At 41.2% G+C, this 26981-nt stretch overlaps 1 protein-coding gene across 1 annotated transcript in view; it reads left to right on the top strand.

The window, feature by feature from the left end:
- Positions 1-26300, top strand: part of AASDHPPT (aminoadipate-semialdehyde dehydrogenase-phosphopantetheinyl transferase) — a 54339-nt gene extending 28039 nt beyond the window's left edge. Inside the window, exons 3-6 of the mRNA XM_065418372.1 lie at positions 6992-7113; positions 7709-7870; positions 19882-19959; positions 25929-26300. Of these exons, the coding sequence (XP_065274444.1) occupies positions 6992-7113; positions 7709-7870; positions 19882-19959; positions 25929-26087 (521 nt within the window). The 3' untranslated portion in view covers positions 26088-26300. The remainder of the gene's footprint in view (positions 1-6991; positions 7114-7708; positions 7871-19881; positions 19960-25928) is intronic.
- Positions 26301-26981: the final 681 nt, after the last annotated feature.

Below are 26981 nucleotides of genomic sequence, written 5' to 3'. Positions count from 1 at the left end.
ACAGTGTGCCCTTGTTGCCAAGAAGGCTAACGGCATTTTGGGCTGTATAAGTAGGAGCATTGCCAGCAGATTGATCATTCCCCTCTATTCGACATTAGTGAGGCCTCATCTGGAGTACCGTGTCCAGTTTTGGGCCCCACACTACAAGAAGGATGTGGAAAAATTGAAGAGAGTCCAGCGGAGGGCAACAAATGATTAGGGGGTTGGAGCACATGACTTATGAGGAGAGGCTGAGGGAACTGGGATTATTTAGTCTGCAGAAGAGAAGAATGAGGGGGGATTTGATAGTTGCTTTCAACCACCTGAAACGGGGTTCCAAAGAGGATGGATCTAGACTGTTCTCAGTGGTACCAGATGACAGAACAAGGAGTAATGGTCTCAAGTTGCAGTGGGGGAGGTTTAGGTTGGATATTAGGAAAAACTTTTTCACTAGAAGGGTGGTGAAGCACTGGAATGGGTTACCTAGGGAGGTGGTGGAATCTCCTTCCTTAGAGGTTTTTAAAGTCAGTCTTGACAAAGCCCTGGCTAGGATGATTTAGTTGGGGATTGGTCCTGCTTTGAGCAGGGGGTTGGACTAAATGACCTCCTGAGGTCCCTTCCAACTCTGATATTCTAGGATTCTTAAGTTAAATAGCAGTCTCTTACTGTCCTGGGATTCCACTGCATAGATAGTAGGTTTTGCCTTGAGAATTCCTCTATTTTTAGTCTGGATTCATTACTATCTTTACAGTATTTTATTATGTACAAAAATGCCATATGCATACATACACATAGCGCTGCCAAATTTAATTTGCAAAGCAGAGATCTTTTTTAATATAAAAAGAGAAGATGTACTACATATGCCCAAACTAAGTTTCAAACCCTCAAATCTTACACTGGAATGTCAAGAGGGAACGTGTTTGGGGCCTCATAAAACCAGAACATAGCAAAGCTTTGCCAAAACCAAAACATGGCAACATAAGGCTACATTTAGTTAAAAATAAACTACCTGTTAATTAAATGGTCCCTAGTGGATGCTGAATTTTGTATGGCTCTTTGTAATTCTTCATCTGAGCCTGTAATCCTCCATTTGTGAAAGAAGGTCCTCTTAGGATTTTTACTTTTAAGGCACTTTGTCCAGTAACTTCTCAAGTATCTGAGATGGTAGTATATGCTTAAAAACATATGTTTGCCTCGCTTTATTTTTATTTTCCTTTAATGACAAGGTATCCTAAGTACTATAGTATTCTTTGCTCACAAGCTCCCCACTATTTTCATCAAAACAAGAATTGCCCTTTCTTCAACATGTATGTCTTTCTCCAACAATGCTGAGTATGTCTAAAGTACCATGAAATTCTGTGTGAACAGACCTCAAATTTTTCAAGTGTAGGAGTTAAATTTATTTTGACATAGGTCATGAAAATGTTTCCAAACAGTCAGGATTGTGTATCTGAGAGTCATGTGGGGTCAGCCTTGTGGTCAGATGATCGTAACACCTTTTGTGAGAACCAGCTCCACCTCCTGGATTGAAAGGAGCAACACTTCTCTAGGACAAATCTGCAGAGCTGCTGTATGGTCATCTGTGTATACATTACATGTATGTGACAGGGTAGCATGCATGCAGATGGAGCTTCTGGCAGAACTTTTCTAGCTTTATCAAGTATAGAGTAGGGTATAAACACTGCTTGTGTAGTAATGCAAGTTTAACCAAATAAAGGGCCTCTGTGCTGATCATACTTATTTAGAAGTAAGTCCTGTAGGAATCTGTGTTCTTCTATTGCTAAGTAAGAAATAATATGCAGCTATAAAACCTGCTTGAAATGCACTATGCAGATGTGCTGTTTCTGGTTTGCTATAAGTAATAAACTTTCTGAAAATTCAGTTGCAGGAGAGAGAATTCTTTATCTGCAGCAGGATCTCCCTTCTCACCTGTCTAGACTGAGAAGGGCTTCTCCAGAGGTTCTTCACTGCCCTCTGCCCCTTCCCAGGCTGAGTGTTGCAGCAAGGGTGGGGGTTGAGCAGAGGAGCTGTCATGTTGCTCACAGGATGGGAAGAGTAAGAAGAGCCACACTGAGCTGTGTGTGTATCTTTTATAGTAGTTGTGAATGGCTAGCCAACTACAAGGCAGAGAGGGAAATGAAGATGGGGAGGCATCAGAGGAGGAAGAAAGCGGTATCTGGGGCTTGCAGAGGAGAGTGACAGGATTTTGCAGTGGAAAGGAAAGGATTGTTGAGGATGAGAAGCCTAGGAAGCATGTCAGGGAGTGAAACTGGGTAGATGAAGGAAACTAGGACCAAAGAGAAGTAGGGAATCTGAGGGGCAGAGAGTGCATGGGGTCTGGATGGGGAAGGGACTATGAGAATGGGAGAGAGGGAATGGCAGGCAACAATCTGAAAATTGCATGGGTGTGGTGGCTCTGGACTGACGGAGGTGAACGAGAGGAAGAAGCTCTGAGAGCTGAGGGGTAATGTTCTGAGTAATCGGATTGTGAGGGAGCAGGAGACAGCAACTCCAGCAATTTCATGAATTTCCAGCCCTGCAATTTCTGGGCTGCAGGGGGAGACTGCAGCCCAGTCCTTCACAGGTCTTAAACTGTGGAGTCTCTGGAGCAGGCATTATTGTAGTTTCATGATCATGAAAAGGATAAGGGGAGGTGAGGGGTTGGGAAAGGTGGTCCATAGGACAGTCTTTCCCTTACCTGAGGTTTTCAGAACTCCCAACAGGGGCAACTTAACGATTTCACTCCAGGCGCTGTAAGGAATAAATCAACAGGAACACAACAATTCAGTCTGCAGTTTATTAGATTTAAGCACACACAAACATAAGCAATAGGTTTAGAGCATCCCAGATATTCACCTAACATCTGGAACGGTATTGAGTAATTAACAGCAGCTTTGCAGTGGCCAGTTTCTCACTCACCGGGGAGAAAAGGTGTCAGGAAAAACATCTCAAGATGACTTCAGAGGACTGCTCCCAAGTACAATCTATTACCTAATCTTTTATAAAACACCCCTACTATATCATCACTTTTCTAACTTTCCATAAACTTAATATCAGAGACGTCTAGACTCAAGGTTTTCCAACCACCAAGGTTTTTAGTCTCACTTGTTTACTTGTTTGTCCCTCCTCCTATTCTGATTAGCAGAAACTGTAGCTAGTTTTGACCTTGCTTCTAAAAGCCTGTCTCCAAATTAACCCTTAAGTACGTGGTGTTCTATTTCATTACTTCAGAGTGGCTGAATGCACACAATATGGTTGCAATTAGCTTGATCACATTCTGGGGTATACACACCCCTCAAATCCAGGGCAACTGTCCATAAGACAGTCTTTCCCTTAAGAGGTAGTCCATATTATTGTTGTTGTTGTTTATTTTAATTGAGAATACATTACCTGATCTAGGTGGATCCTTTGCCTGATGAGGCTTTTCACCAGCACATTAATTTTTCTGTTAGTATGGCATGCCTCCAGTTTTAACAGCACTTCGCCCCCCACAGTAAGAGCAGGACATCTGGCCTCCTTGGGTTGTTCTGGATCTTTCTATCAGTTGGTTATTGCAACTTCTATCTAGTTACCTGTCAGAGAACAATTCTGCTTAGCTATAATCTATGCTTGAACCTGGTTAGGGCTGCCATTATCACCTTCCATCCAAAATATCACTCCCATGTAAGACATTTTGCAACTAATAATTTGGTTCTTGCTAAAATGGAAAGCAAAATAACAGGTCAGAAAACCTAAATGTGTGTTTTAGTGTGAGGTATACTTTAGCCATATTAATTGAATACAAATTAGTGAAGACATTATGACAATGCCATAGTATTTATTAGTGGCAAAAGAAAACCCCAGAAATGAGGCTGAAATAAAAACGTGTATTTAAAAATATACAACAACCTGTCAAAATACAGAAAATTCTACGTATTGAAGGTATGTAGATTTGGATTATCCCTGCTGAAGTAAATAGATTGCATTCTGCCATGTCCATTTACTTATCTCTAAGACCTAATGGGCAGATTGCTTGGTTATGCGGATTAATTATACCTGTCATCGGGGCCGATTCCCCTGAATCGGGCCCCACGCCTAAGAGGGACTCGTGCCCTTGCCGCCGCCGGTACGCCGTACCGGGGCGGCCCGGCTTCCCCAGGGGACAATTTAAAGGGCCTGGGGCTCCCAGCAGGGGCTAGAGCCCCAGGTCCTTTAAATTGCCACCAGAGCCCCACTTCTGGAGCCCTGGGGTAGCGAGGGGCTCCGGGGGCTATTTAAAGGGCTGGGGCTCCAGCTGCCACTGCCGCCCCGGTCCTTTAAATAGCCGCGGGAGCCCCGCTGCTTCCCCAGGGCTCTGGCAGCTCTGTAAAGGGCCGGGGCGGTAGAATCAGGGGAGCCCCTGCCCTGCCCGCAGACAGCCCCTGCTGCACCCCCTGCCCTCACCAGCCCCGCACCCTCTGCCCTGCCCACAGCCAGCCCTGCACCCCCTGCCCGCAGCCAGCCCCTGCTGCACCCCCTGCCCACACCAGCCCCGCACCCCCTGCCCTGTCTCCAGCCAGCCCCGCAGCCAGCCCCTGCTGCACCCCCTGCCCACACCAGCCCCGCACCCCCTGCCCTGTCTCCAGCCAGCCCCTGCTGCACCCCCTGCCCTGTCTCCAGCCGTGCACCCCCTGCCCTGCCCGCAGCCAGCCCCTGTCTCCAGCCAGCCCCTGCTGCACCCCCTGCCCTGCCTGCAGCCAGCCCCTGTCTGCAGCCAGCCCCACACCCCCTGCCTGCAGCCAGCCCATCTCCAGCCAGCCCCGTACCCCTTGCCCTGCCCGCAGCCAGCCCTGCACCCCTTGCCCTGCCTCCAGCCAGACCCTACCTCCAGTCAGCCCCTGCCCTGCCTCCAGCCAGCAATTGTACGTAATATATAATTTTGTTTTTATTTATATGGAAAGTAAATAATACATGGAAGAAATGAAAGGGGTTTTTTTTTTTTTTTAAGTCATCCCTGCCGGGGCCCTGCTGAAAATGTTCAAATTGGGCCCCACACTTCCTTAAGCCAGCCCTGCCTGTCATGGCTGTGTAGCTAACCATGCTGTGATTTCCATTGCTTCCAACATATCATTGAAGTGCTGTTAACCAATATAACTAGGGCCCTACCAAATTCACGACTATGAAAAACGCATTACAGACAGTGAAATCTGGTCCCCCCTCTCCCCACCGTGAAATCTGATCTTTTGTGTGCTTTTACCCTATACGATACAGATTTCATGGGGAGACCAGCATGGGGGTCTTGAGCCAAAAGAGTTGCAGGAGGGTCACAAGGTTTAGGGGGATCAAGTATTGTCACCCTTACTTCTGCGTTGCCTTTAGAGCTGGGCAGCTGGACAGTGGCAGCTGTTGGCTGGGTGCCCAGCTCTGAAGGCAGCACCTCACCAGTGGTAGCACAGAAGTAAGGGTGGCAATACCATACATTGCCCCCCTCCCCCTTAATTCTGCGCTGCTGCCTTCAGAGCTGGACAGCCAGAGAATGGCGGCTGCTGACCAAGAGCCCAGCTCTGAAGGCTGCAACCACCCTCTACAATAACCTTGTGACACGACCCCCCACCCCTCAGCTCCTTTTTGGATCAGGACCCCTACAATTACAACACCATTAAATTTAAGATTTAAAATATCTGAAATAATGAAATTCACAATTTTTAAAATCTATGACCGTGAAACTGACCAAAATGGATGTGAATTTGGGAGGGGCCTAAATATAACTGCATATTCTGCAGCATCTTACTGCAAAGTAAAATTGAGCCTGGAGTGTGGAGGAAAGTGTTTCAGCCACTGGAGAACTGCTGTTGAAAACCACGGCTGCACTGATTTTTAAATGAAGACTTTTATTTTAAATACATGTAAAATACTTTTTCACCTTCATGCTTGACTATTTAAACATATTTAAATGTTAACTTGAAGAGGCTTCTTGTTTATGCTCACATAACTATATCCTGGACTTACTAAACTCTGATGCAGAAGGCCTAAGTTAAAATTGATACCAGGTTAGCAGAGAGCTCCTTCAAGTTGCTGTTATACTGCAATGTGCTCACTATGCTGTAGCTACTATAAATCATTCTGCTCATTCGGAGACGTACATGGTGATACCAACTTCTGAATCCCACCACGCCAACACACGTTTGTTGCCCTTTAAGCAAGACTTACTCCCCCTCCCCCCCCCCCACCACTTTCCCTCATAGTCCTCTTTCATTGTCCCTTCTCGTTCCATTAGAAGGAACTACTTTTAAAATTAAATTTTTATATTTAACGAGAATTTGGAATAATGGGTCTCAGCCAGTCTGAGTACAGTATTTGCATATTGTATGATTACTGAGCTATACCATACAATGATAATGCAGATCATATGCTGAGTGCAGGAGAATGCACATATGAAAAATAAGTGTATAGTTGCAGGTCAGCTACTATACAGCATCCCTGCACTTCAGGTGACTCAGACAATCTCATTTTAGTACAGTGATAGGTAGATAGAAATACTATATAGCATATTGATTTATTAATATTACATTAAGCAATCAAATATAGAAAGCTGTGTGCCCTATGCTGACTATTTTCACAGCTGACTAATGACTGGGTCAACAAAATGATTAGATGCTGTCACTTTAGACTGTGCTGAAGGTGTGGGATTTTTTTTATGGCTTTATTCCTCAAATGTACATCTTTTAAAGTTAGCACTTTAGCTGAGGGAAGACTTTTTTTGCTCTTTTACTTTCCTTAAAATGTATAATTTGTCATAGTAGGCTTTCATCAACATCTGTACAGTTTTAATATGTTGGCTATATTTACATTTCTTTGTATTGACTACAGCTGCATTTGCAGTCTTGTTTAGTTTTGAGATTTTCAAAGCAGCTTAGTTCAGAAATATTTTTTCTAATGAATAATATGTTGTACTGTGGCAGTTATTTCTTGGAGCAGTAATATAAGGCAATTCATTTGCTTATAACTATTTTTTGTATTAAAATATTTGTTGTAAATATTTCTGATTTTACAGGTAGTGGTTCAGTTCCGGATTTCTTTCGCATTATGAAACGACAGTTTACAGAGGCAGAGTGGATGGTAATCAAGTCCATGAATAACGAATGGATTCAGCTAGATATGTTTTATAGGCACTGGGTAATATATTTTTCTTTTTTAAAAACACAAAGTATAATCTGTCAGAGAACACACTTTATCAAAGTAGTACTTAATGTCATGATGTAAAACTTCATTAGCTGCACACACAGATACGATTATCGTTAGATTACATCCTTGGTGCCTCAGGATATCTGTAGGTGTGCAAGGTGGTCTGTGCTGCAGCTGGAATTCTTAGGAAGAACTGTGGCTGGCCTTATGCATACATGAAAGTACGGTGGAGAGGTTCCTGGTTCATCCAGCAGAGGACACAATCTAGCCCTTGATTATTTCAGAATTGTAGGTCATTTTGTATTTATATATGCATTACAGCACCATGGATTTGTACTGTTCCTACAGATGAGTAAACTGCCTGTGGATGGATTCTGCTCTTAATAATTATACCAATGTAAATCTGAAGTAATCTCAGACTTACTTGTCTAAGAATAGAATTTATTTGACCCACAGTTTCTGCTCAGAGATGACCTTTCAGTCTAGATTGAGTGATATGCTACATGTAATTGTTGTGTTGTAGGTAACAATTTTAGCCATTAAAAGCAACAAATGTGGATTAAACATATGTCATTCTGTATTTTAGGCACTAAAGGAAAGCTTTATAAAGGCCATTGGGATTGGAATAGGCTTTAACCTGCAAAGGATTGAATTTAATGCCTCCCCATTGCAGCTGGAAGTAGGGAAGGTTTACAAGGAGACAAAAATGTTGTTGGATGGAGACAAGGAAGAAGGGTGGACTTTTGAGGTAAGAAATCTACCAACAATTTCTGTAATATAATTCTATCACATCCTAGTGAGCAGGCTCCCTTGCAACTACCCATTATAACTGCTTAGAGAAATCCATGCCTCTGCTGCTCTGGATCCCTGTGGTGTTTTCATGCTCCTAGAACCTCAGCAGACTGCAGCACTGATTCCTTTCTTGGCCTCTGGCATATTTTCTTGGCACTGACTGTCTACTACCACTTCTTGGAAATGGGGCTCCTCAGCCCACCTATCCCAGGCTTCAGGATGAGCACTTATTCCAAACTACCCCAGTTACTTAAAGATACCCCTTTCCCAGATTTCCATCCCAAAGGTGTGACACTTCTGGTTCACAATTTAACTCTGTCTAGGGAATGCAACGGTTGTGAAGTAGTTAATGTACAGAGACACACTTTGTTCAGAGTTTAACACCTTTATGCTCTTTTATACTTATTTAGAGCACGTGAGTACAGAGCATACAAAATAATAAACATCTGAAATAGCAATATCCCTCACTTTCTATCTCACCCTTTCTTTGTCAGTCCTTGGGCAACATCTGGGTTTAGGAAGGCAGGCAGGCTGGGTGTCGTCTGCTCAAGCAAGCTGTTGTGTGCTAGCTGGTCTCTCTCCTTCATGAAGTCCCTTCCCAGCTTCAGTGACCTTGCTTTTTCCTTCCACACCCTTCTTTCTGACCCCTGCTCCTGTACATTTCTTTATCTGAAACCCTTTCTGGCCACCTGGCCTCCTTTGTCCTACTCCTGGTAAATTTCCACTGCTCCTGTCTTCTGCTCTCCTTTCAAAGGAATCAACTAAACTGATTTTTCTAAGGATGCAGCACATCCACTGTCCCAGATGTTTTCACCTGAACAGGGTCACTTGCATTATGGCTGCACTGCAGCTGAGACATGCATCCCAAACAGGCAGATAACCTCCGAGTTAGCATGCTAAAAATAGCAATGTGGATATTGTAACAAGGGCAGCAGCTCGAGCTAGCTGCCTAAGTCCAAACCTACCTGACCCTCTGGGTCTGAGCTCGGGTGTCCTAGCCCGAGTCACCACCCATGCGGCTATGTCCACACGGATATCTCTAGCCCAGTAGCTAGAGCAGAGCTAGTGCAAGTCTGTCTACCCAGAATTGGAGGCATATTCCCAGCTAGAGCCCTGTGCAGGACTAGTGTAGAGCCCTGCAATTGGACTAGGGTCCCGCTGCCATAATAGCAGGAGTGAGATTAAAGAATAGTCCCGTGCAGGGCAGATATACCCTAAGTCCCAAGCTCCTTCTATAGTATCTGGTTCATACACGTTACAGGACTTGTCAGCTGTGCTGGACCCACATGTATGTAGGCACTCGTGACACAGTAGATTTTCATAATACAACTTCACAATATCAAATCAGAAGTCTTAAATTATACAGATATAGCCTCAATTCATCACAATAGTTATAACTAATCTCAGACTGTACATTATGGTTGTGTTAGAGTTCAGTTTGAACTGGAGTTTTAAACCTGATTGAAAACCTGAAGATCAAAACATTAGAATATAAACATTGAGCACTAATAGAATCTTTCATGGTGGTTGGAGGAAAAATGAATAGATACAGAGAGAAAAAGAAACCACAACTATTTTTGGTGATCCACTCCCCTCCGTCTCCTGGAGCAAGAGAGACAGACTTCTTCATCAAATATCCTGTTAGCCTCGTGAAAAACTCCCTATGCTGAGGGAGAGACCAGGAGTTCATATCTCACTTCTTATAACACCTGAACTGTTTCCATTTTGAAGACATTACCTGCAGCTTTGTAAATCACGTGTGCGGGTGGAGTTTGCTGTAAACAGCCAACTTCTGATATACACCTGTTTTAAAATTAATTATATATAACAAGAATGAATGTACCAGTATAATTTTAAGCCTTGTGGGATGCCAGCTGGCCTCTTTGTATTCCTGACATGCAGACAACTGTTTTGTGCATTTCTAATGACATTTAGGCTTGCACTTTTTAAAAACTCTCCTTTTGCCAACCTGTACCTACTGTATAGAGTGTCCTGGTTTCCAGAGGGTCATTATGTCAGGGATTCATAGTAATCTGAGCTTTATATAAATAGGAAAAATCTTAGAAAAGATTGTGACCGATTTTGTAGTATATTTACTTCCATGGTAGATCTAACAATATGTAACTAGTGTTCTGCAGTTATTTGCTTTTCATTATTGTACCACAATATGACTGTTATTTTGTAACTATTGCCAGTAGGTTTTATGTCTGGGGATCTTTCCTTTTCCCTTAACTCACCCCCAACAGTATACCCTTTCAAATAGGCGGGGGGGGGGAGGATTTATTTTTCTATTTCTTTTAGTCTTTTCAGTCCCATTAATCCAGTTAATCTAATTTTAATTAATGCTGATAGAAGGAATAGTTAGTTTCAGCTACCAATCTCCAGCCTAAAATTAAGCACTGCTTTTCTGTTGTTTTTTCTTCCCTCTTGCATTTTTCATACTTCCTAAATGACATCTTGTTAAATTAATTTAACAAGTTTAAATTAATACTTGTTACCAGTATTTTTTTTTCTATTTTTTACGCTGAGCAACAATTTGTTAGCATATTGTCTAATTTAAACCCAGAAAAACAATATAATTAATAATTATGTTTAAAATAACAGGAGTACTTGTGGCACCTTAGAGACTAACAAATTTATTAGAGCATAAGCTTTCGTGGGCTACAACCCACTTCTTCGGATGTAGCCCACGAAAGCTTATGCTCTAATAAATTTGTTAGTCTCTAAGGTGCCACAAGTACTCCTGTTATTTTTGCGGATACAGACTAACACGGCTGCTACTCTGAAACCTATGTTTAAAATGTTAGCAGACATTGCAGTCTTTATTAATACATAACATTTAGCTTTCTTTTCTGTCTCTCACACACAATGATATGAATTAAAATCACTATTTGTACAGATTTCCATTCCCATTCTCTCCTCAGCTCCTTTCTTTCTTTCTTTCTTTCTTTCTTTCTTTCTTTCTTTCTTTCTTTCTTTCTTTCTTTCTTTCTTTCTTTCTTTCTGTGCCCCATTTCTTTATAGATAGAGGCTAGGTCTCACTTTTTCTTTTGGCTATGGTAGAATTTACTAATTATTTGTTGTCCTCGATACAAACTCTTAAAATAACCTTTTAACTTATAGCTTGTTGTATGGAATTGTGAGAAATCTAGTGTGGTGTTCAAATCATTCAAGTAAAAGTCACCTGGCAGATGGCATATTGGTGTGATTTCTTACTTTGTGGCCTCTGTTGTGTTGTTAAACTGAATCAACATCCTCTGTCAAATGAAAAGATATTTGTTAGGGAAATTACAGCTTAGCTTATTTTCTCTTATAGGAGATATATCTGGGAAAGCAAGGCTTGTTATAGTCTGGTTATTCTCATGGGGTGGGGGGTGTTTAGTCCATTTTTATATCTGGTATAATTTATCACAAATACAGAAGAAAAAGAAAGCTTGTTAATTTTTTTCATTTTATTTAAATTGTGTGTTCTCTTTGGTAATGCCTATCATAAAAAACTACTTGGGAGCATAAAGTCAAGAATAAGTGGAGATCTCTTTTCTACTCACAAAAAAAGTCAAAAGAAACAGAACTTTCTTGACTGAAATATCCAGTGCCTCATGCAGAGAAGGATCTTCCCTTTCATCTTGAAATACATAATAGTCTGACCTACAAGTAGAAACCCACCCTGGATACATTGGACCTAACTGTTGCCTTGTGTCAAACCTTCCATTTCTGAGCAATGTCAGAGAAGATAGCAAAAAGCTGCCTTCAGGTTCACCTTAGTGAAGCCAGTATCCTAGCCTGACACAAGCTGGATTCAGGGCATGGAATGGAAATCGAACTAGTGGTGCAAATGGATGATTTCTTGCTGTTGATGGATAAAGGGCAGACATTCATTCTGATTCTCCTGGACCTCTCTGCAGCTTTCAAGGTGGATAAAAAGCAAAAGTTTTTTGAAAATTTTTGATTTTGTTGTTTAAATTTTTTTAAAAAAATAAACCGGTTTAAAACAAAATCTGAGTTTAACATGAAGTATGTTAAGGCCTAAACTGCTTATTATAATCTCATAAAACATTTAAATAAAAATAAATACGCTGAATTCATGAGCTTTGATCAAAATTGAGTTAAAGGCTGCTGTTCTATATAAAGAAAGAAGCAGGGAAAGACATCTGAATTTTGAGGTCAAGATTTAGGGCACAAAAGGTCAGCCTAAGTAATTTACAGTAACTCCTCTCTTAAAGTCGTCCCGCCTAGCGTTGTTTCATTGTTAGTTGCTGATCAGTTAGGGAACATACTCGTTTAAAGTTGTGCAATGCTCCCTTATAACGTTTGGCAGCCGACTGCTTTGTCCACTGCTTGCAGAAAGAGCAGCCCTTTGCAGCTAGCTGGAGGGGGCTTTGAACCAGGGTGGACTGGCAGCCCCTCATTAGCTCCCCGCTCCTCTAAGTTTCCTGTGTGGCAGCTGCCCAGCAGGCTATCAAGTGCCGGCAGTTCAGCTGTCCCTCCCCCCACTGCCATGTGCTGCTCCTGCCCTCTACCTTGGAGCTGCTCCTGGGAGCCTCCTGCTTGCAATGTACTTAGAGTGGGGTCAGTATACTTAAAGGGGCAATGCACCACACACACACACACTCTCTCTCTCTCTCTCCTCCCTCCCCCCCCCCCCGCCATGGTGTCTCCCCTCCCTCCAGTCATGCTGCCTTGTAGAATATGAGGCTACATTAACAACAATGTGTTAACCCTTGAAGGCTCAGCTGAGTTCTAGTTCATCATTTAGCAGTAAGGCATTCCCTGGGAAATATCCCACCCTCTGACTTCACCACCTCAACCAAGCTTCACAATGATCATTGCTGTGTACAGTATTAAATTGTTTGTTTAAAACTTATACTGTGTATACATACATACATACATACTACAGTCTTTTGTCTGGTTTAAAAAAATTCCCTGGAACCTAACCCCTCCCCCCCCATTTACATTAATTCTTATGGGGAAATTGGATTCACTTAATATTGTTTTGCTTAAAGTCGCATTTTTTAGGAACATAACTACAACGTTAAGCGAGGAGTTACTGTAGTAGACGGTCTCATTTACAAGAAGTTTAGATGAGTAGGAACTTAAACTCCAGTCTCTTAGGCATATTTGAGTATTTTCCCAGGCTGACCTGAAATCAGTTTAAATTTACTGACAACAGTTAATCCCTCTGTTTAATAAATCATTTAGTTGTGAACGTGAAACATGTTTTAATAAGAGAATTGTATGTATCCAAAACATTTAAATATTGTTTTATAATAAATTCATATACTGTTCTGTATTTAATTAAATTCCAGTTACCATCCTAATGGAGCTTGACACAAATCATGAGCAAAAAGTTAACTATTTAGTAAATAAGCAATAAATCATTCACCATTTTTTAACATCCTGAAAATGTACAGTTAATAAGCATCTAAAAATATTAAGGTATATATTTCCTAGATAGCGAAAAGTACCAAATGCAAAAAGGAGATGGATTTATTTTCTATTACATTTCATAGACATAAAAAAACCCTTGAAACAAAAACTCGAAACAAATCAAGAATTTTCTCAAAATAAAAGAGTGAGGGAGGATGTAATTGCTAAAAACTAAATCCATTAAAGACCAAAAATTTTGAAAATAGGATTGCCAGTGTGGAAAAACATGCCAACTAAGTCTGTGTTTAAAAGTCTGTGGTTTCTAGTTAATCAGCTCTATGAAGAGATTAGTTCCCAAACTAATATTTTGTTACAAAGCAACATTGGGCTACACAGGAATCACAAGCAAATATAAATATATCAATCTCGATGTGATTTTTGTGGTGGGCTTGATATATGTTAAATGTAAAAGTTATGTGCTTTAATCTCCAGTGTAAAAAAATAGTATAAGCTTAGTAAAATCTGCAGGTGGAAAACACAAATGTCTACACTTGCATTTCCAAAGTGCTCCTTACTGTTACTCTAACTCCAAAATGAAACCTGTTATAAACACTCCATTTAAAAGTGCCTAAGGACTTCAGAGGATTCTGCTCTGGAACAAGCAGGAAACCTTGATTTAAATAATTGATTTTAATCTCGTTTTGTATTTGTACTTTTTAGTTATTTTCCAAAGAAAAGTTAATTCTCATTTGTTGGTAACCATAAAAATGTTTATTTGCAAACACATATAGCCTTTACACTAAATTTGGTACTTTTGTGCTAACTAGGAGGATATGCTATCTATTTATGCAACTATATATCTTACATGTATACATTAATTATGAACTTATACATTTATTTAAGCAACTATATAGCTTAATTTACATTTATTCAGATTCTTAATATTTACTTGTTAGAAAATGATGAATGATGCATTTCTTATTTACTAGTTAATTTTTTACTTATGATTTGTGTCAAACTGTTTGGATAGAAATTCAAGTTAAATTAAAAATACACAGAGAACACTTAGTTTTATGTAATAAAAATTATCTTAAATGTCCTGGGTACATAAAAAGGTTTATCAAAAATGGTTTGCATTTAAAACTGATTTATTAAGCAAAGGAAGCATTATCTGTAGTTAATGAATTTAGCTGATTGTTTCTGGTCACCATTTCCTTCAAGATTTTAGAACTAGTTTTCTCACGCCTAGTTTTTATTCATAATATGGAAGAGGAAAGCAAGATTTCCTGTTTTTTCAGCTCCCAATTGGTTTCTTAACTTTGAATGATGAACTAGTCATTAAATTGAATTAGCTGAATAAACTCAAATGGAAAAAAATATTCTTTCTGCACCTGCAAAAGATGCTACTGCTATCAAAAGCTGGATTAGCACTCAGCAAACTCTGGTACCAGGCGCTTAGCTAGTGACTTCCACCAGTTCAGTAGTTTGACCTTCTTTAAAACTTCAGCAGCAAACATGTACTGCTTAATACTATTTTTTTATTTAATTTAAACTATTTAATGTATTCTAATGAATAGGATTTAACATAAGTTGTCAGTTTCAACTTCAGTTTTAAATAGATTTATTTAAAGAAAACTCCTGTATTTAATTTAAAAGTAAAAAAAATCTGATTTAAATTAAATCCAGTTTTTCTTTAAAAAAAAATAAAAAATCATTGATTTTTATCCACCTTGTTGTTGTTTTCTATTAACTAGAATTTAAAGATACATTTTTGAAGTGCTTTCTGCATGTGGGAAAAGATAGAATGCTTCCAAACTCAAGTACAGAGGGGGGAATACCCGTCTGTTTGCACAGATGGGAAACCACAGGGGGAAAAAAAAAAAAAGCATCAATTAAATTCTCTTTTGAATCAAGCTCTAGCGTTCTTGGTAAATTCAGAAATGATGTTATGTGTAATAGAAACAGCAACCTCTTCAGGGAATGAGTAAACAAAAATAAGGGGATTAAGAGAAAAATTGTTACAATAGCATTTGTTTACAACAACAAAAGCCTGATTCTGCCATTCTTAAATTGAATAGTACTTTGTTGCGGAATTGGTCCTATTAATTTCAATAAGATTGTTTGTGCTAGAAATTACAAGTATAACCAAGATTTTTTTCTCTAACTTTCCATAATTGTGAAAATGTTCTTGTATTTTATATTTGGTGCCCCCTCCAGGTACTCATCCCCAGTTCCATCTGCCTTTAATGAAGGATTCATTAGGGAAAAAACCTCTACATTTTGTAGTGATTATTTCCCATGTACATTTCAGATATATGGATGATTGATTTTTAACTGTGCTGAACAGCAGCATAGAGGAAATTTTGAAAAGCTCTATACTAAATATTTTGTAACCGTCCTTCTTCAGTCTTCATTCACTGTATGTGTGATGCCAAATTCTGAACTTTGAGCTGTGTTTAGAAGCAAGATAGAAACTGCAGAGACACAATGTTGGGGTTGAATTAAAATAATAAAAAATTCTGATATTAATTCTGCTGATTGCATAGAAGGTATAGAATTCAGCTCACTCATTATTGTGCTAACACAGGTAAGTGTCAATGACAAATGTTTGTTGCTAGGGTAATCAGATATAACAGAATACACATAGTGAGCAGTTCTGTTGGAAGAAGGTGCCATTTTTATGTAAGCATTTCTCAGAGTAGAACTGCATTTTTGAGTGTGCTGGTAGTTGGGTTCAACTAACACAACAGGTTGTGGTCCTTTTCAAGCCCCAGCACACACTACAGTCAGAGCAGTTCACGGAGCACTTTGCTTCTGCTCAGAGGAGCAACAAATAGTGCTCCACAGCACATCTCCTGGTTTGTCAAGCGAAAACTAACCTGCACTAGTAAGAGCTCTGTTGCAGAGGGGGACTCCTCTGCTATTCTCCCTATTCACCTTTGTTTAGTTTTAGTTTTATGCCTCCATCAAGGCAGGATTTAGCCTATAAGTTGGCTTCCTCTTCACATACATTAAGTGAGGTAACAAAATAAGAAAAGTATACATATTACAGGCAATACAGGTGGCATTGGACATCACTAGCAGCCAGTTATACAGACAAGATATGGTAAATTCACAAGTATTCACTGAGCAAAACTTACATTGCTGTTAATTTGTTTTAAAACTACAGTGCATTAGATTTGGGATTTCCAAATGGACTAGAGCAGGGGTTCTCAAACTGGGGGTCGGGATCCCTGAGGGGGTCGCGAGGTTATTACATGGGGGGTCGCAAGCTGTCAACCTCCACCCCAAACCCCGCTTGCCTCCAGCATTTATAATGGTGTTAAATATATTAAAAAGTGTGTTTAATTTATTAGGGGGGTCCCACTCAGAGGCTTGCTGTGTGAAAGGGGTCGCCAGTAAAAAAGTTTGAGACCCACTGGATTAGAGGTACTGATAAATACATTCTGCCATGTGTTCTAAACTCGTCAGTCTTTCCCCTCGAGGACATGTAGGAAGTGAAAGAGGGAAAAATGAGGTGATAAAATCTAGCCATTTCACCTTTCCAAGAAAATTACAGCAGTATGGGCTATGTGTGCTAATGATGAGGCCTGATAAATCTGCAATAGAAATCTTTCTGCTTAACTTATTTTTGGGTTTTGTGTTCAAGGAGGGAGTAGAAAACAGGAGAACATAGTATAACACTTCACTGTAGGCAAAATGGATCAAAATATGGTGTTTTCATTCCAGAGGGCAAATTTCAAATATGCTACAGCTCCCACACTGTTGTATGTATTATTGCAGATTGGTAGCCTTTTTTTCTTCCATTTTAATCGTAGCCAAAATTAAAGCTCTTATTTTACAGATGAGAACGGCGGGTAAGCAGATGCCAGTAATTTAGTCTTTAGACCAAGAGTGGGAGGTGCCATAATTCCTACATATCTGTTAATAGAAGACTGTTTTCTGTGTGAATATGACTTTCAATTTACCCCGCCATCTCTACTTCACTGTTCAAACAACTTGAATACTTATTTCACTCTGAAGTATAAATTTTTAATATGGGTTTAGACCTTAGCCCTATAGTTTTTAAATGATTAATTGTATTATTTGTTGTTGAAGCATAAATACTTAAATTTACTTTGAAGTGTAGATTTTGAGTTTTTTAAAAGAAGAAAAATGTCACCTTGAAAAGCATTTTGTGAATCATATAAATTGGGATAGTCTTGAAATGTACTCTATCAGGTCCCTGTGTGAAGCATTTAATGTCTGAATTTGAGGATCTCTCTAGAACAGTGGTTTTCAACCTTTTTTCATTTGCGGACCCCTAAAAAAATTTGAATGGTGGTGCGGACCCTTTTGGAAATCTTAGACATAGACTGTAGGTTGAAAACCACTGCTCTAGAATAACAAACGTTTTCATTCTGCATTAGCAGTTTATATTGGGACATCATGATATGTAAAACAGAGTTAATTTAAGATACTGAATACAAAATTTGCAAATTTCAATCTATGAAATTCTGAACTCTACTCTGATAACAATGTTTAAGTAGACAAAATAAACCAGTTTCTAGAAATCAGTGTCTGTATCCTAGTCATTTAATGGGACAACCGAAGTGATTAAATTGAGTAAACGTTTTTTGACAGGACATACTGAATGAGAGATTAATTGTTAAAGCTTCCTCAGTAACTCTTCCCCATTGTGCACATGTATTACAATAGGGTCTATTTGTCATCTCACAGTATATATGCAGTAATGCAAAATGGTAATATGTGCTTCCACAGTTATAGAAAAATGGGTAGCTTCTTTGTGGTCCATTCTGTTTTTCTGAATAGCATTTCTGTTCTCCAGTGTGGTATGTCATCAAACAATGAAAAAATGTTGTTCTAATGCATACCTGTAAAGGGGCCAAGTTAAGCTGACTGAACTTGACTGAATTTTCTTATCTTATTCAATTTCAAACTTAATATTATATTGGCAAGTATTTTTGCATACTGTTTCCTTTAAAATATATATAAAGGAGAAGTTAAATATATGAAAATATTTAAGTGAATTTACAAACAGTTTTTAAAAAGTGAGAAGTCTTGTAGAGACAGAAAAGTAAAACAAAAACCTTATTTCAGCCTTTACTTATAGCATTGCTACTATAACAAAATCATTCTAGTGAGCATTGGATAGTGACTGAGATCAAGGGTGTTGCTGCTTACATCTACCCCAACTAATAAGGAAGGCAAGATGGATCTCAGGCTGTATTTTGCTCTCCTGTCAGCTGTCTAATCTTCCTTCCCCTCACTGGGTAAGGGCTTATTCCATGAGGGCACAACAGACATCAGTGACTTCACTTCAGGAAGTACCTCTGCTTCCATCCACGTGTTTGTGAGACATTATGCTCTAGTACAAGGGTTCTCAAACTTCATTGCACCATGACCCCCTTTCTGACAACAAAAATTACTACACAACCCCTGGAGGGGGGACCAAAGTCTGAGCTCGCCCTAGCCCTGCCGCCCTGAGGTGCAGGGGGCAAAGCCAAAGGGCTTCAGCCCCAGGCAGGGGGCCTGTAACCTGAGCCCAGCCACGCAGAGCTAAAGCCCTCAGGCTTCAGCTTTGGCCCAGGGCGGCAGGGCTCAGGCTTCGGCCCCAGTAAGTCTAATGCCAGCCCTGGTAACCCCATTAAAAAGGGGTCCCGACCCACAGTTTGAGAATTGCTGCTCTAGTACAGGGCTCCTCCACTGATGCATCGTTTGGGATAGTGATCCTTCAAAGGGCTTTACAGCCTGCATCCTCGCACCCTCCTCCTACTTGAGTAATGCTTGTCAGTCACTCATCATGAATACTTATAAGGACCAGCACTCAAAGAAGAGGAGGAAGTTACTTACCTTAGTAATTGGAGGTTCTTCAAGATGTGTGATCGCTATCTGTATTCCACTACCCGTCCTCCTTCCCCTCTGCTTTGGATCATTCTTTAGTTCATTGTAGAGGAGGAACTGGAAAAGCAGTTGGTCCAGTCCGCCATTTATCTCCTCACTCAGAGGCACAAGGAGAGCGAGGTCACACGTGTGGACCAATGGACACTGCTTTCAAAATCCTCTGACTGCAGGCACATGGTGCACATGTATACACACGGTGGGATACAGGTAGGGACCACACATCTCAAAGAACCTCCAGTTACGAAGGTAAGTAACTTCCTCTTTTCTTGCCATATCTTCTTGTGAGTGGACATAAGACTGTAATTCTTTGCACCTTATAAATCTGATTTTAGTGAGGTCTCATATATCTATCCTCAGGAAGGTCAAATCTCTTTTATTCCGCTCCCTCCTAGTTTTACAGATTGGGGTAACTGTGGCACATTGAAGATAAGTGGTGTGCCCAAAGTTGCATAGAATATTTTCAGCAGAGCTGGGAGCAGAGTCCTGATTTTTTTTCACTATTGAATTATGTCTTTTTGACCAAATCTACCGAAGGCTTCTTCTCACTTGTGAATGTTGATGATTTTAAATGAGTGATGGTCCCATCTTTAAATTACTCCTTGTTTTTGCCCTGAATTCCAGTATATATATCCCTGTATTCTATTTCAGACATACACTAATGAAAATTAATATACTATCTTATTTTCACTTTTTTAGGAAACCCGGTTGGATGATCTCCATCATGTTGCAGTAGCTCTGGGGAAACCAGAAGTATTTGTACAGAAGGATTCCAACGTAAGATGTTATGAGTTTTGGTCTCTAAAATAACTTTCCTTTATTTAATTTCATATGGCATTACACAATTTGAATAGAATACTAAGTATTTTGGTCATAAATGTCATTTTTCCCTATCCTATAGCACAAGCTTTATAATAAGCGTAATGGCTCTACCTATCAGGAATCATGGAGAACAGCTAGTCAGAGTCCCTCCAAAGGAGTTAATCTGCCAATTTAACTTCATTTGGTTCATACCTCCTGGAAACAGAATTCAGCTCATGTGGCATCTCTGGTCTGACTCACCTTTCCCACCTTCAGTGGATGTCCTAGAAGTGCAACTCTTTGGAGCCTTGTACTTTAAAAATTCAGCCATAAAAGGGCAGACAACTCTTCCCGATCCACAGCTTGTGGTGTTTGTGCGTCTGGTCTCAAATCTCTCTGTCATCACAGTGATAAAGTGCAGGGGTTGTATGGTCTTTTATGGTGCTCAATCCACCTCTTTGTTTCTATTTAGACCAACAAAATTAAAGGACTTGTATCTAGGAACAAAGATTGTAGGTCACAATTATAAGATGGGGGCTTGTATCCATGAATGCAGTTACCCTGAAAGGGAGGTAGGGGTCATGATAGGTAATCAGCTGAGTGTGAGCTGTCAATGCAGTGCTGTAGCTAAGAAGGCGAATGTGATGCTTGGATATATAAGCAGAGGAATGTCTAGTAAGAATAGGGAGAGGTGGTGTTACTTCTGAGTATGGCATTAGTAAGGGCATTACTGGAGTGCTATGTCCAGCTCTGATGTCCACATTTCAAAAAGGATGTCGTAAACTTGGAAAGGGTTCAGAAAAGTGCTACAAGAATGATTTCAGGTCTAGAAAAATATGGTTTATGGTGAACGACTAAGGAAGCTCTCTCTCTTTCTCCAAGAGAAGGTTGAAGTGACTTGATCAGTCTACAAGTTTTTACATGGGAGAGAGACTTCTGATAGACAGACATCTCCTTAATCTATCAGAAAAAGGCATAACAAGATTGAGTGGTTGAAAGGTGAAGCTAGACAAATTCAAACTGGAAATAGGTGCAATTTTTTTTAATAGGGTCAATAATTAACCATTGGAACAACTTACTTCGGACTACTTACCTAAGGATGTGGTGGATTCTCCACCTGGAGTCTTTCAATCAAAACTGAATATCTTTCTCAAAGAGATGTTATAGCTCATGCAGAAGTTAAAGGCTGTTGCAGAAATTATTGGATGAGGTTCTTTGGTCTGTGTAATGCAGGTGATCACAATAGATGATCATAATGGTCCTTCAGGTATGGATCACATGGCATGTAGGCATGTGCGTCATGCATATGATATTGGATTCTTTTCAAAAGCAGTGTCGGTCGGGGCCACATATGACCCCCTGTGCCTCTTCATCCTCCCATGCAAGGGCATAAAGGGTGGAGCATCCGGAACCCTCTCTTCTTAATGTCCATGACATAAAGATGGAATCAAGTGAGTGTTCAACCCACTACTTATACAGAGCTTCAAACTCACCCTTTTCTTGACTGATTTGGTGAAAAGAATCTATAGTCCCCTTCTTATCCCCTTATTACATTAATTTGGACGTTCCATTTAAAAAAAAAAAAGTCTTCTCCCACCCCTGCACACACCCCTTTTGTTAAGCAGGGTGAGGTGCTTCATGCTAATATGGCAGACCCTAAGCCACTAGGGTTCAAACCCTGCTTGTCCTGTGATGTTCTCATCGCCTCTGCTGATGGACACAACCATTACCTCTTCTGCCCAGGGGTACACCCACCCACTTAGCATCCAGGCCCACCCATATCTGAGCAGGGGTGTAGTGTGGCCCGGAGCATCGCTTGGGCACCTGAAATCGAGGACAGAGCTATGCGCCCATCCTTCAGAAAGCTACACGCTGGCAGCTCTGCCTTGCTGTTTTCTGAGCTGCCCCATGTGTGTGCCCAGCTTGGCAGGTGAAGCCCTTTGTCTGGGGGTACCAGAGCTAGGAATAGGGAGTGGCATCAGGGGAGAAGCTGAGCTAGCACAGTCTGTCATTGCCCGTCCACCTGAAAGTCAGGGCCCACCCAAATTTCCACTCCTAGCCACACTACTGCTTCTGCCTGGGGGAGAACCACATCTCAGACAGGTATGAAGCGTGTCAGTCATTTTCTTCCAGGATGCGCAAGCCCAGGGATGTGCAGCTCAAGTTGCATCTTCTTGAGCAATCCATGTGTGTCAGTTCAGATCCTGAGGAAATGACAGCTGCCAAAGTGGAACCAAATAGTTTGGATCAGAAAGTGCTCCCTGGAATAGGCACCAGAGCCTGGGATCGGGCAGTGAAGAGGACACTGGCATCCTCAGCACTGTCAACCTTGGTGCGCTGGCAGCCTCACATCACAACTGGTGCCTACACTCTGATCATGGACGAGTGATGCCAAGAAACATTCCCTCCTGGAGCATAAGTGCAGCTCTGAACAACAAAAGGACCATAGCACAGGAGCACATCAAATATCACTCCTCCAAGGACAAAGCCTCCAAATCCTCCACCAAGGCAGGAATGGCATAGGGGGGAGGAGCTCTGGTACCGCTCTTGGTATCCATGACCAAAACAATGACAGGTCCAAGACCCATAGATCCAGTGCTCCTAAGTGATGATCAGAATTAGATGTGATGCAGAGGCCATATCACCACATGGCACTGTCATTCAAAGAGGGTGACTCATTGTCACCCTTGCCAGTTTACTCCTCCTCCCCACCTCAAGCAGGGTTGCCTCTCCCTCACCTTTGGAGAGCAACCCCAGTTACCTGAGGCAGAACCCCCTTGCCAAATGCTTTGCTTCAGGTAAGACAGGAGTAGCACTGAGCCGGCTGGCCAGCTGGCACTGGGCCAGTACACCCATGACATGCTCTCTGGGCCTCGCAGGGGACCGTTGTTGCATATGTCTCAGAGCACATCTCCCCATTTGTGCATCCAGAAAGAGAAGAAGATTTCACTCTACGACATCATTGGCCAGATCTCCAATACCAGAGTCTGATGTCAGCCATCAGGAGATGGAGATAGTGGAAGGCCAGCACCAACCCTTTTTTTCAAAACTTGGTTCCCAGATCAGTTTGTGGAAAAATACTGACATCCCAAGATGGAGTCAAGAATCATGTGGCCTGGTCACATGTCCTTGTAGAGTCATAGCACCCATTACTTACAGTCTGTCTGGAGTGCTCTCAGGAAGGCTCACCAGGTGGGAGATAAGCTTCTCCTAAGGCCTATTGTTTTCCCTAATGGCTCATTGCTCTGCATAGGCCCTTCACAACCAGCTATCTAGACTGAAAGCATCTTGTCTAGTGGACATTACCCCGGTGTAACTACATTTGAAGTACAGATACATAGTATTTTTAACTTCACATACAAAAATGAAACGTGTACAAATAGGATAATCGTGTTCAGCAAATCATAACTTTTCCAGTGACCTCTCACATGACCCGTCTTGCATAAAATGCATCATAATTATGCTATAACCATAACATAATATCACTATGAAGAATATGGGGTGCAGTGTCACACCCCTTTCTCCATCACAGGAGTCATCATCATCATGACACAGTGACACCAGTCCTTACCCCAGTGGTTAAGAACTTCAAATGCTTCCAGGAGTTCCTCTCCCAAATAGCAGACACCCTGGACATCAAAACAACAGTCATACCAAAGAAGACCCATACGCTGTTTGATATTCTCAATGTAACTACTCAAGTCAGAATTGCCTTTTCCATCTATGAGGGTGTACTAGACCAGCTAAGGTACCCTGGCCACTTTTCCTGCCACCTCTAAGTGCATGGAGAAAAGAGATCAGGTGTCCTCAAAGGGCTTTCAGGATATTTATGCCCACCCAAACACAGGGTTCCAAGTCGTGTCTGCAATCCAAGAGAAATCCTGGTTTTCAAAAGATACTCCTAAAAACAAAAACCCCAAGAAATTCGACCTGTTTACATTTAAAGTGTACTCCTCAGCTCACTTCAGCTCCAAGTGGTGAACTACCAGGCCTTGTTCATGAACTATGACTTGCTCCCCTGAGAGTGCGTCACTCCCTTCCTATCAAACACCCTGCAGGAGCACAGGGAGTAGCTAAAAAGAATAAAAGAAGGCCAAATTGTTGTGAGGATGGTACTACAGCTGTCCATGGATGCATATGACATGGCTATGAGGTCAGGGCCATGGCCATCATAATGAGATGGATATCTTGGCTGTTAGCTTCCAGGGTACCCCAAGAAGTGCAAGCTACCATCGAGAACCTGTCCTTTGAGAGGATGGAACTCTCTGATTAAAGAACCATCAAGTCACTTCACTCCTTAAAAGACTCAAAGGCTGTGTTAAGGTCCTTTGGGATTTGCACCCTGGTTCCTTACCGGAAACTTTGAGTGTCAGCCCCAGCAGGGACCTCATACTCTCATCGCCACAAGCTGAGTACCTGCCTCAGAAAAGATCTAGGTATTCCAGGAGATGCCCATTGACCTCCTCCATCATACACCTGACACAGTCACAAAGCCAACAGGCTTGACAGGAGTGTTGAGAGTCACACTGGAGTTGATCCTTGTCTGCTTTGTCCCTTTCCATGGGGCTTGATCGACCATTAGACAAATGGGTGTAAGACATAATTGCCCTCGGCTACCCTATTCATTTCCACACATTTCCCTGCTTATCCCCCTTCCCCAGCATCATTCTCATAAGATCCTGTTGCAAACAGAAGTGCCCTCATTGCTTCATCTATGAGTCATAGGAGAGGCTTCTGCTCTCCATAGTTCTTTATCCCAAAGAAGAACGGGTGTCTTCATCCTTTCCTAGACCTGAGGAGACTCAACTAATATGCTGCCTCAGATTCAGGATGGTAATGCCTCCATCATTCCACCTCTGCAAGTTGAGAATTGGTTCATGGCTCTCGACTTGCAAAAGGCATACTTCCACATAGGTACTACCTGTGGGCTAGATGGATGGCTAAGATGAGGCCCAATCATTAGCAAAACAAGGTACTGCCATTCAGCCTGTCCACTATGCTGACAGTCATTACAAAATGCCTAGTTGTGAAGGCATTGGGAAGGCAGGGCCAGTCACATCTACCCTTCCCTGGATGACTGACTGATCAGAGACAGGTCCCAGCAAGAGACAGCAAGGATCCCACTGTCCCTCCTAGTGAAATACAAAAATAAAAATAATCTTTTATCCTATTGCAAATGATAGACTTCATAAGAGCTACAGTAGACTCCATATCATACAGAGTGTACCTGCATGAGAACCACTTCCTGTTGTTGCAATCACTGCTACCTGAGATAAGATCCAATCTGTCTACAATAATAGGGATGTTCCTTGTGGCATTCAGTCGTATGTCGGCGGATGTATGTGCCCCTGGAGCTCTGGGACAGGTCTATTTACTCCCCACAGCAAGACACCAAATGGATAGAAACGTTGTGGTGCCAACTCATGCTCCACAGTGATGGTCTCCGCATCACCACCATGTGTGATTTTTTTTTTCCCCATGGGAGCATGAGCAGATGCAGGGTGCACACATTGCCATGACGGATACTGTTGTTTAGAAGAATCTGATCTCTAATGTGTGAGGCATATACACACCAACAGTGGGATCCACACTAACAACAACATTTCAAAGAACCACAGTTACTGTAGGATAAATAGCCCTTCTTTATAGTCCTTAATATCTATGAATCTCAGATTCCCTGGCACTTTTTTCCTTTTCCATTATATTCTTTTATTTTATTTTATTCACTAAAATGTAAGTCTCTAGGACTATATTATCTGCATCCCCACTACTGTGCATCTTAACGTATTTAAGGTTAATTTTTTTATCACATCAGTATCAATCTGAACATTTTAAAATTATTCTTTTTAGTATTTACAACAGTTTAAACTGATTGGGGCAGAGGGGAGGGAGAGGAGTGAAATTTGTCCATGCTTCCATCTAACTCTAAAATGTATTTTCCTTAGGTTTTTTCTAAAGACCTGACCCAGCCACAATTCCAGGTATTGACTTTTGATGATTTAGTTGCTACCGGTGTTCCTATGGCACCTGAAGACCCTGCATACTGGGATAACTTTTGTTCCAAGCAGGAGTGCCCAGCACGCCAGAGTACTCATTCAAGATAAGACTGTGTTTCCAAGAAAAGAAGCTGAAATCTTTCAAAGACCACACATTGTTCCTTTGCAAAGCTTAATTTGAGTGTGTGTATACATTTCCCCTTTTAGACCAATATTCGGTTTCCCAGCCTCACAAAGCTGCCACCTTTTACCCTCTTTACCCTATGCTGAGATCATTTCAGGCTAAAGAAACTGTGAAATAAATGATCTAAATTGATCCTGCACCTTTTTTTCATTGTGTAATTTGCATCTACCTCTGTGATTCTCTTATCTCCATGATTACCCCCTGCCAATAGCAGTGAACAGAGCTGCATTAATGCTGCTCTTGATGAGCAACAAGTGTTTAATATTTAAAGAAAATGTGTTATCATGCTTAATTTCTGCTGATGTTTAAGTGATATTATTGCCTCTCTCTCATGAAATCATAATTTTATTCCAAAGTGGCTGGGCAAAGCCAAAGTAAAACAGTTGGTTAATGATGATGGCACTATTACTTCATAGCAAAAGTTCTATGTGAAATTATCAAACTTATTTGTCATCACTGTAAGTGACGTTAATGGATCTACAGCTGTGTAAAACCAGTTTGAGAGTGTTCTAAGTCCTGGGCTTTTGGTGAGGTATGTCCTCACACAGTCAGCCTCCTCCTCACAATTGTCTGTACTGATTCTCTCCACTAACAGTATATAGGTTTTCTGCCTCTCCTTTAGATATGAGTCCTCTGAAGTGGATACGTGCCCTACAGTAGTTCTGCACTTCTGGACCCACATTTGCATTTCTGTTCTCTTTATTTCTGGGGACCACTATTTTTTAAATATATAAGCACTGTCTGCCCTTTTCCAAGGAGGACTGCAGAGCTGGAGCTGGGGAATGCAGAGTATTGCATTGTCATATAGACTTCAGAGA

This window comes from Emys orbicularis, chromosome 1, assembly GCF_028017835.1.
Source record: "Emys orbicularis isolate rEmyOrb1 chromosome 1, rEmyOrb1.hap1, whole genome shotgun sequence".
Classification (NCBI taxonomy): Eukaryota; Metazoa; Chordata; order Testudines; family Emydidae; genus Emys; species Emys orbicularis.
This window is presented reverse-complemented; position numbering and strand designations above follow the sequence as displayed.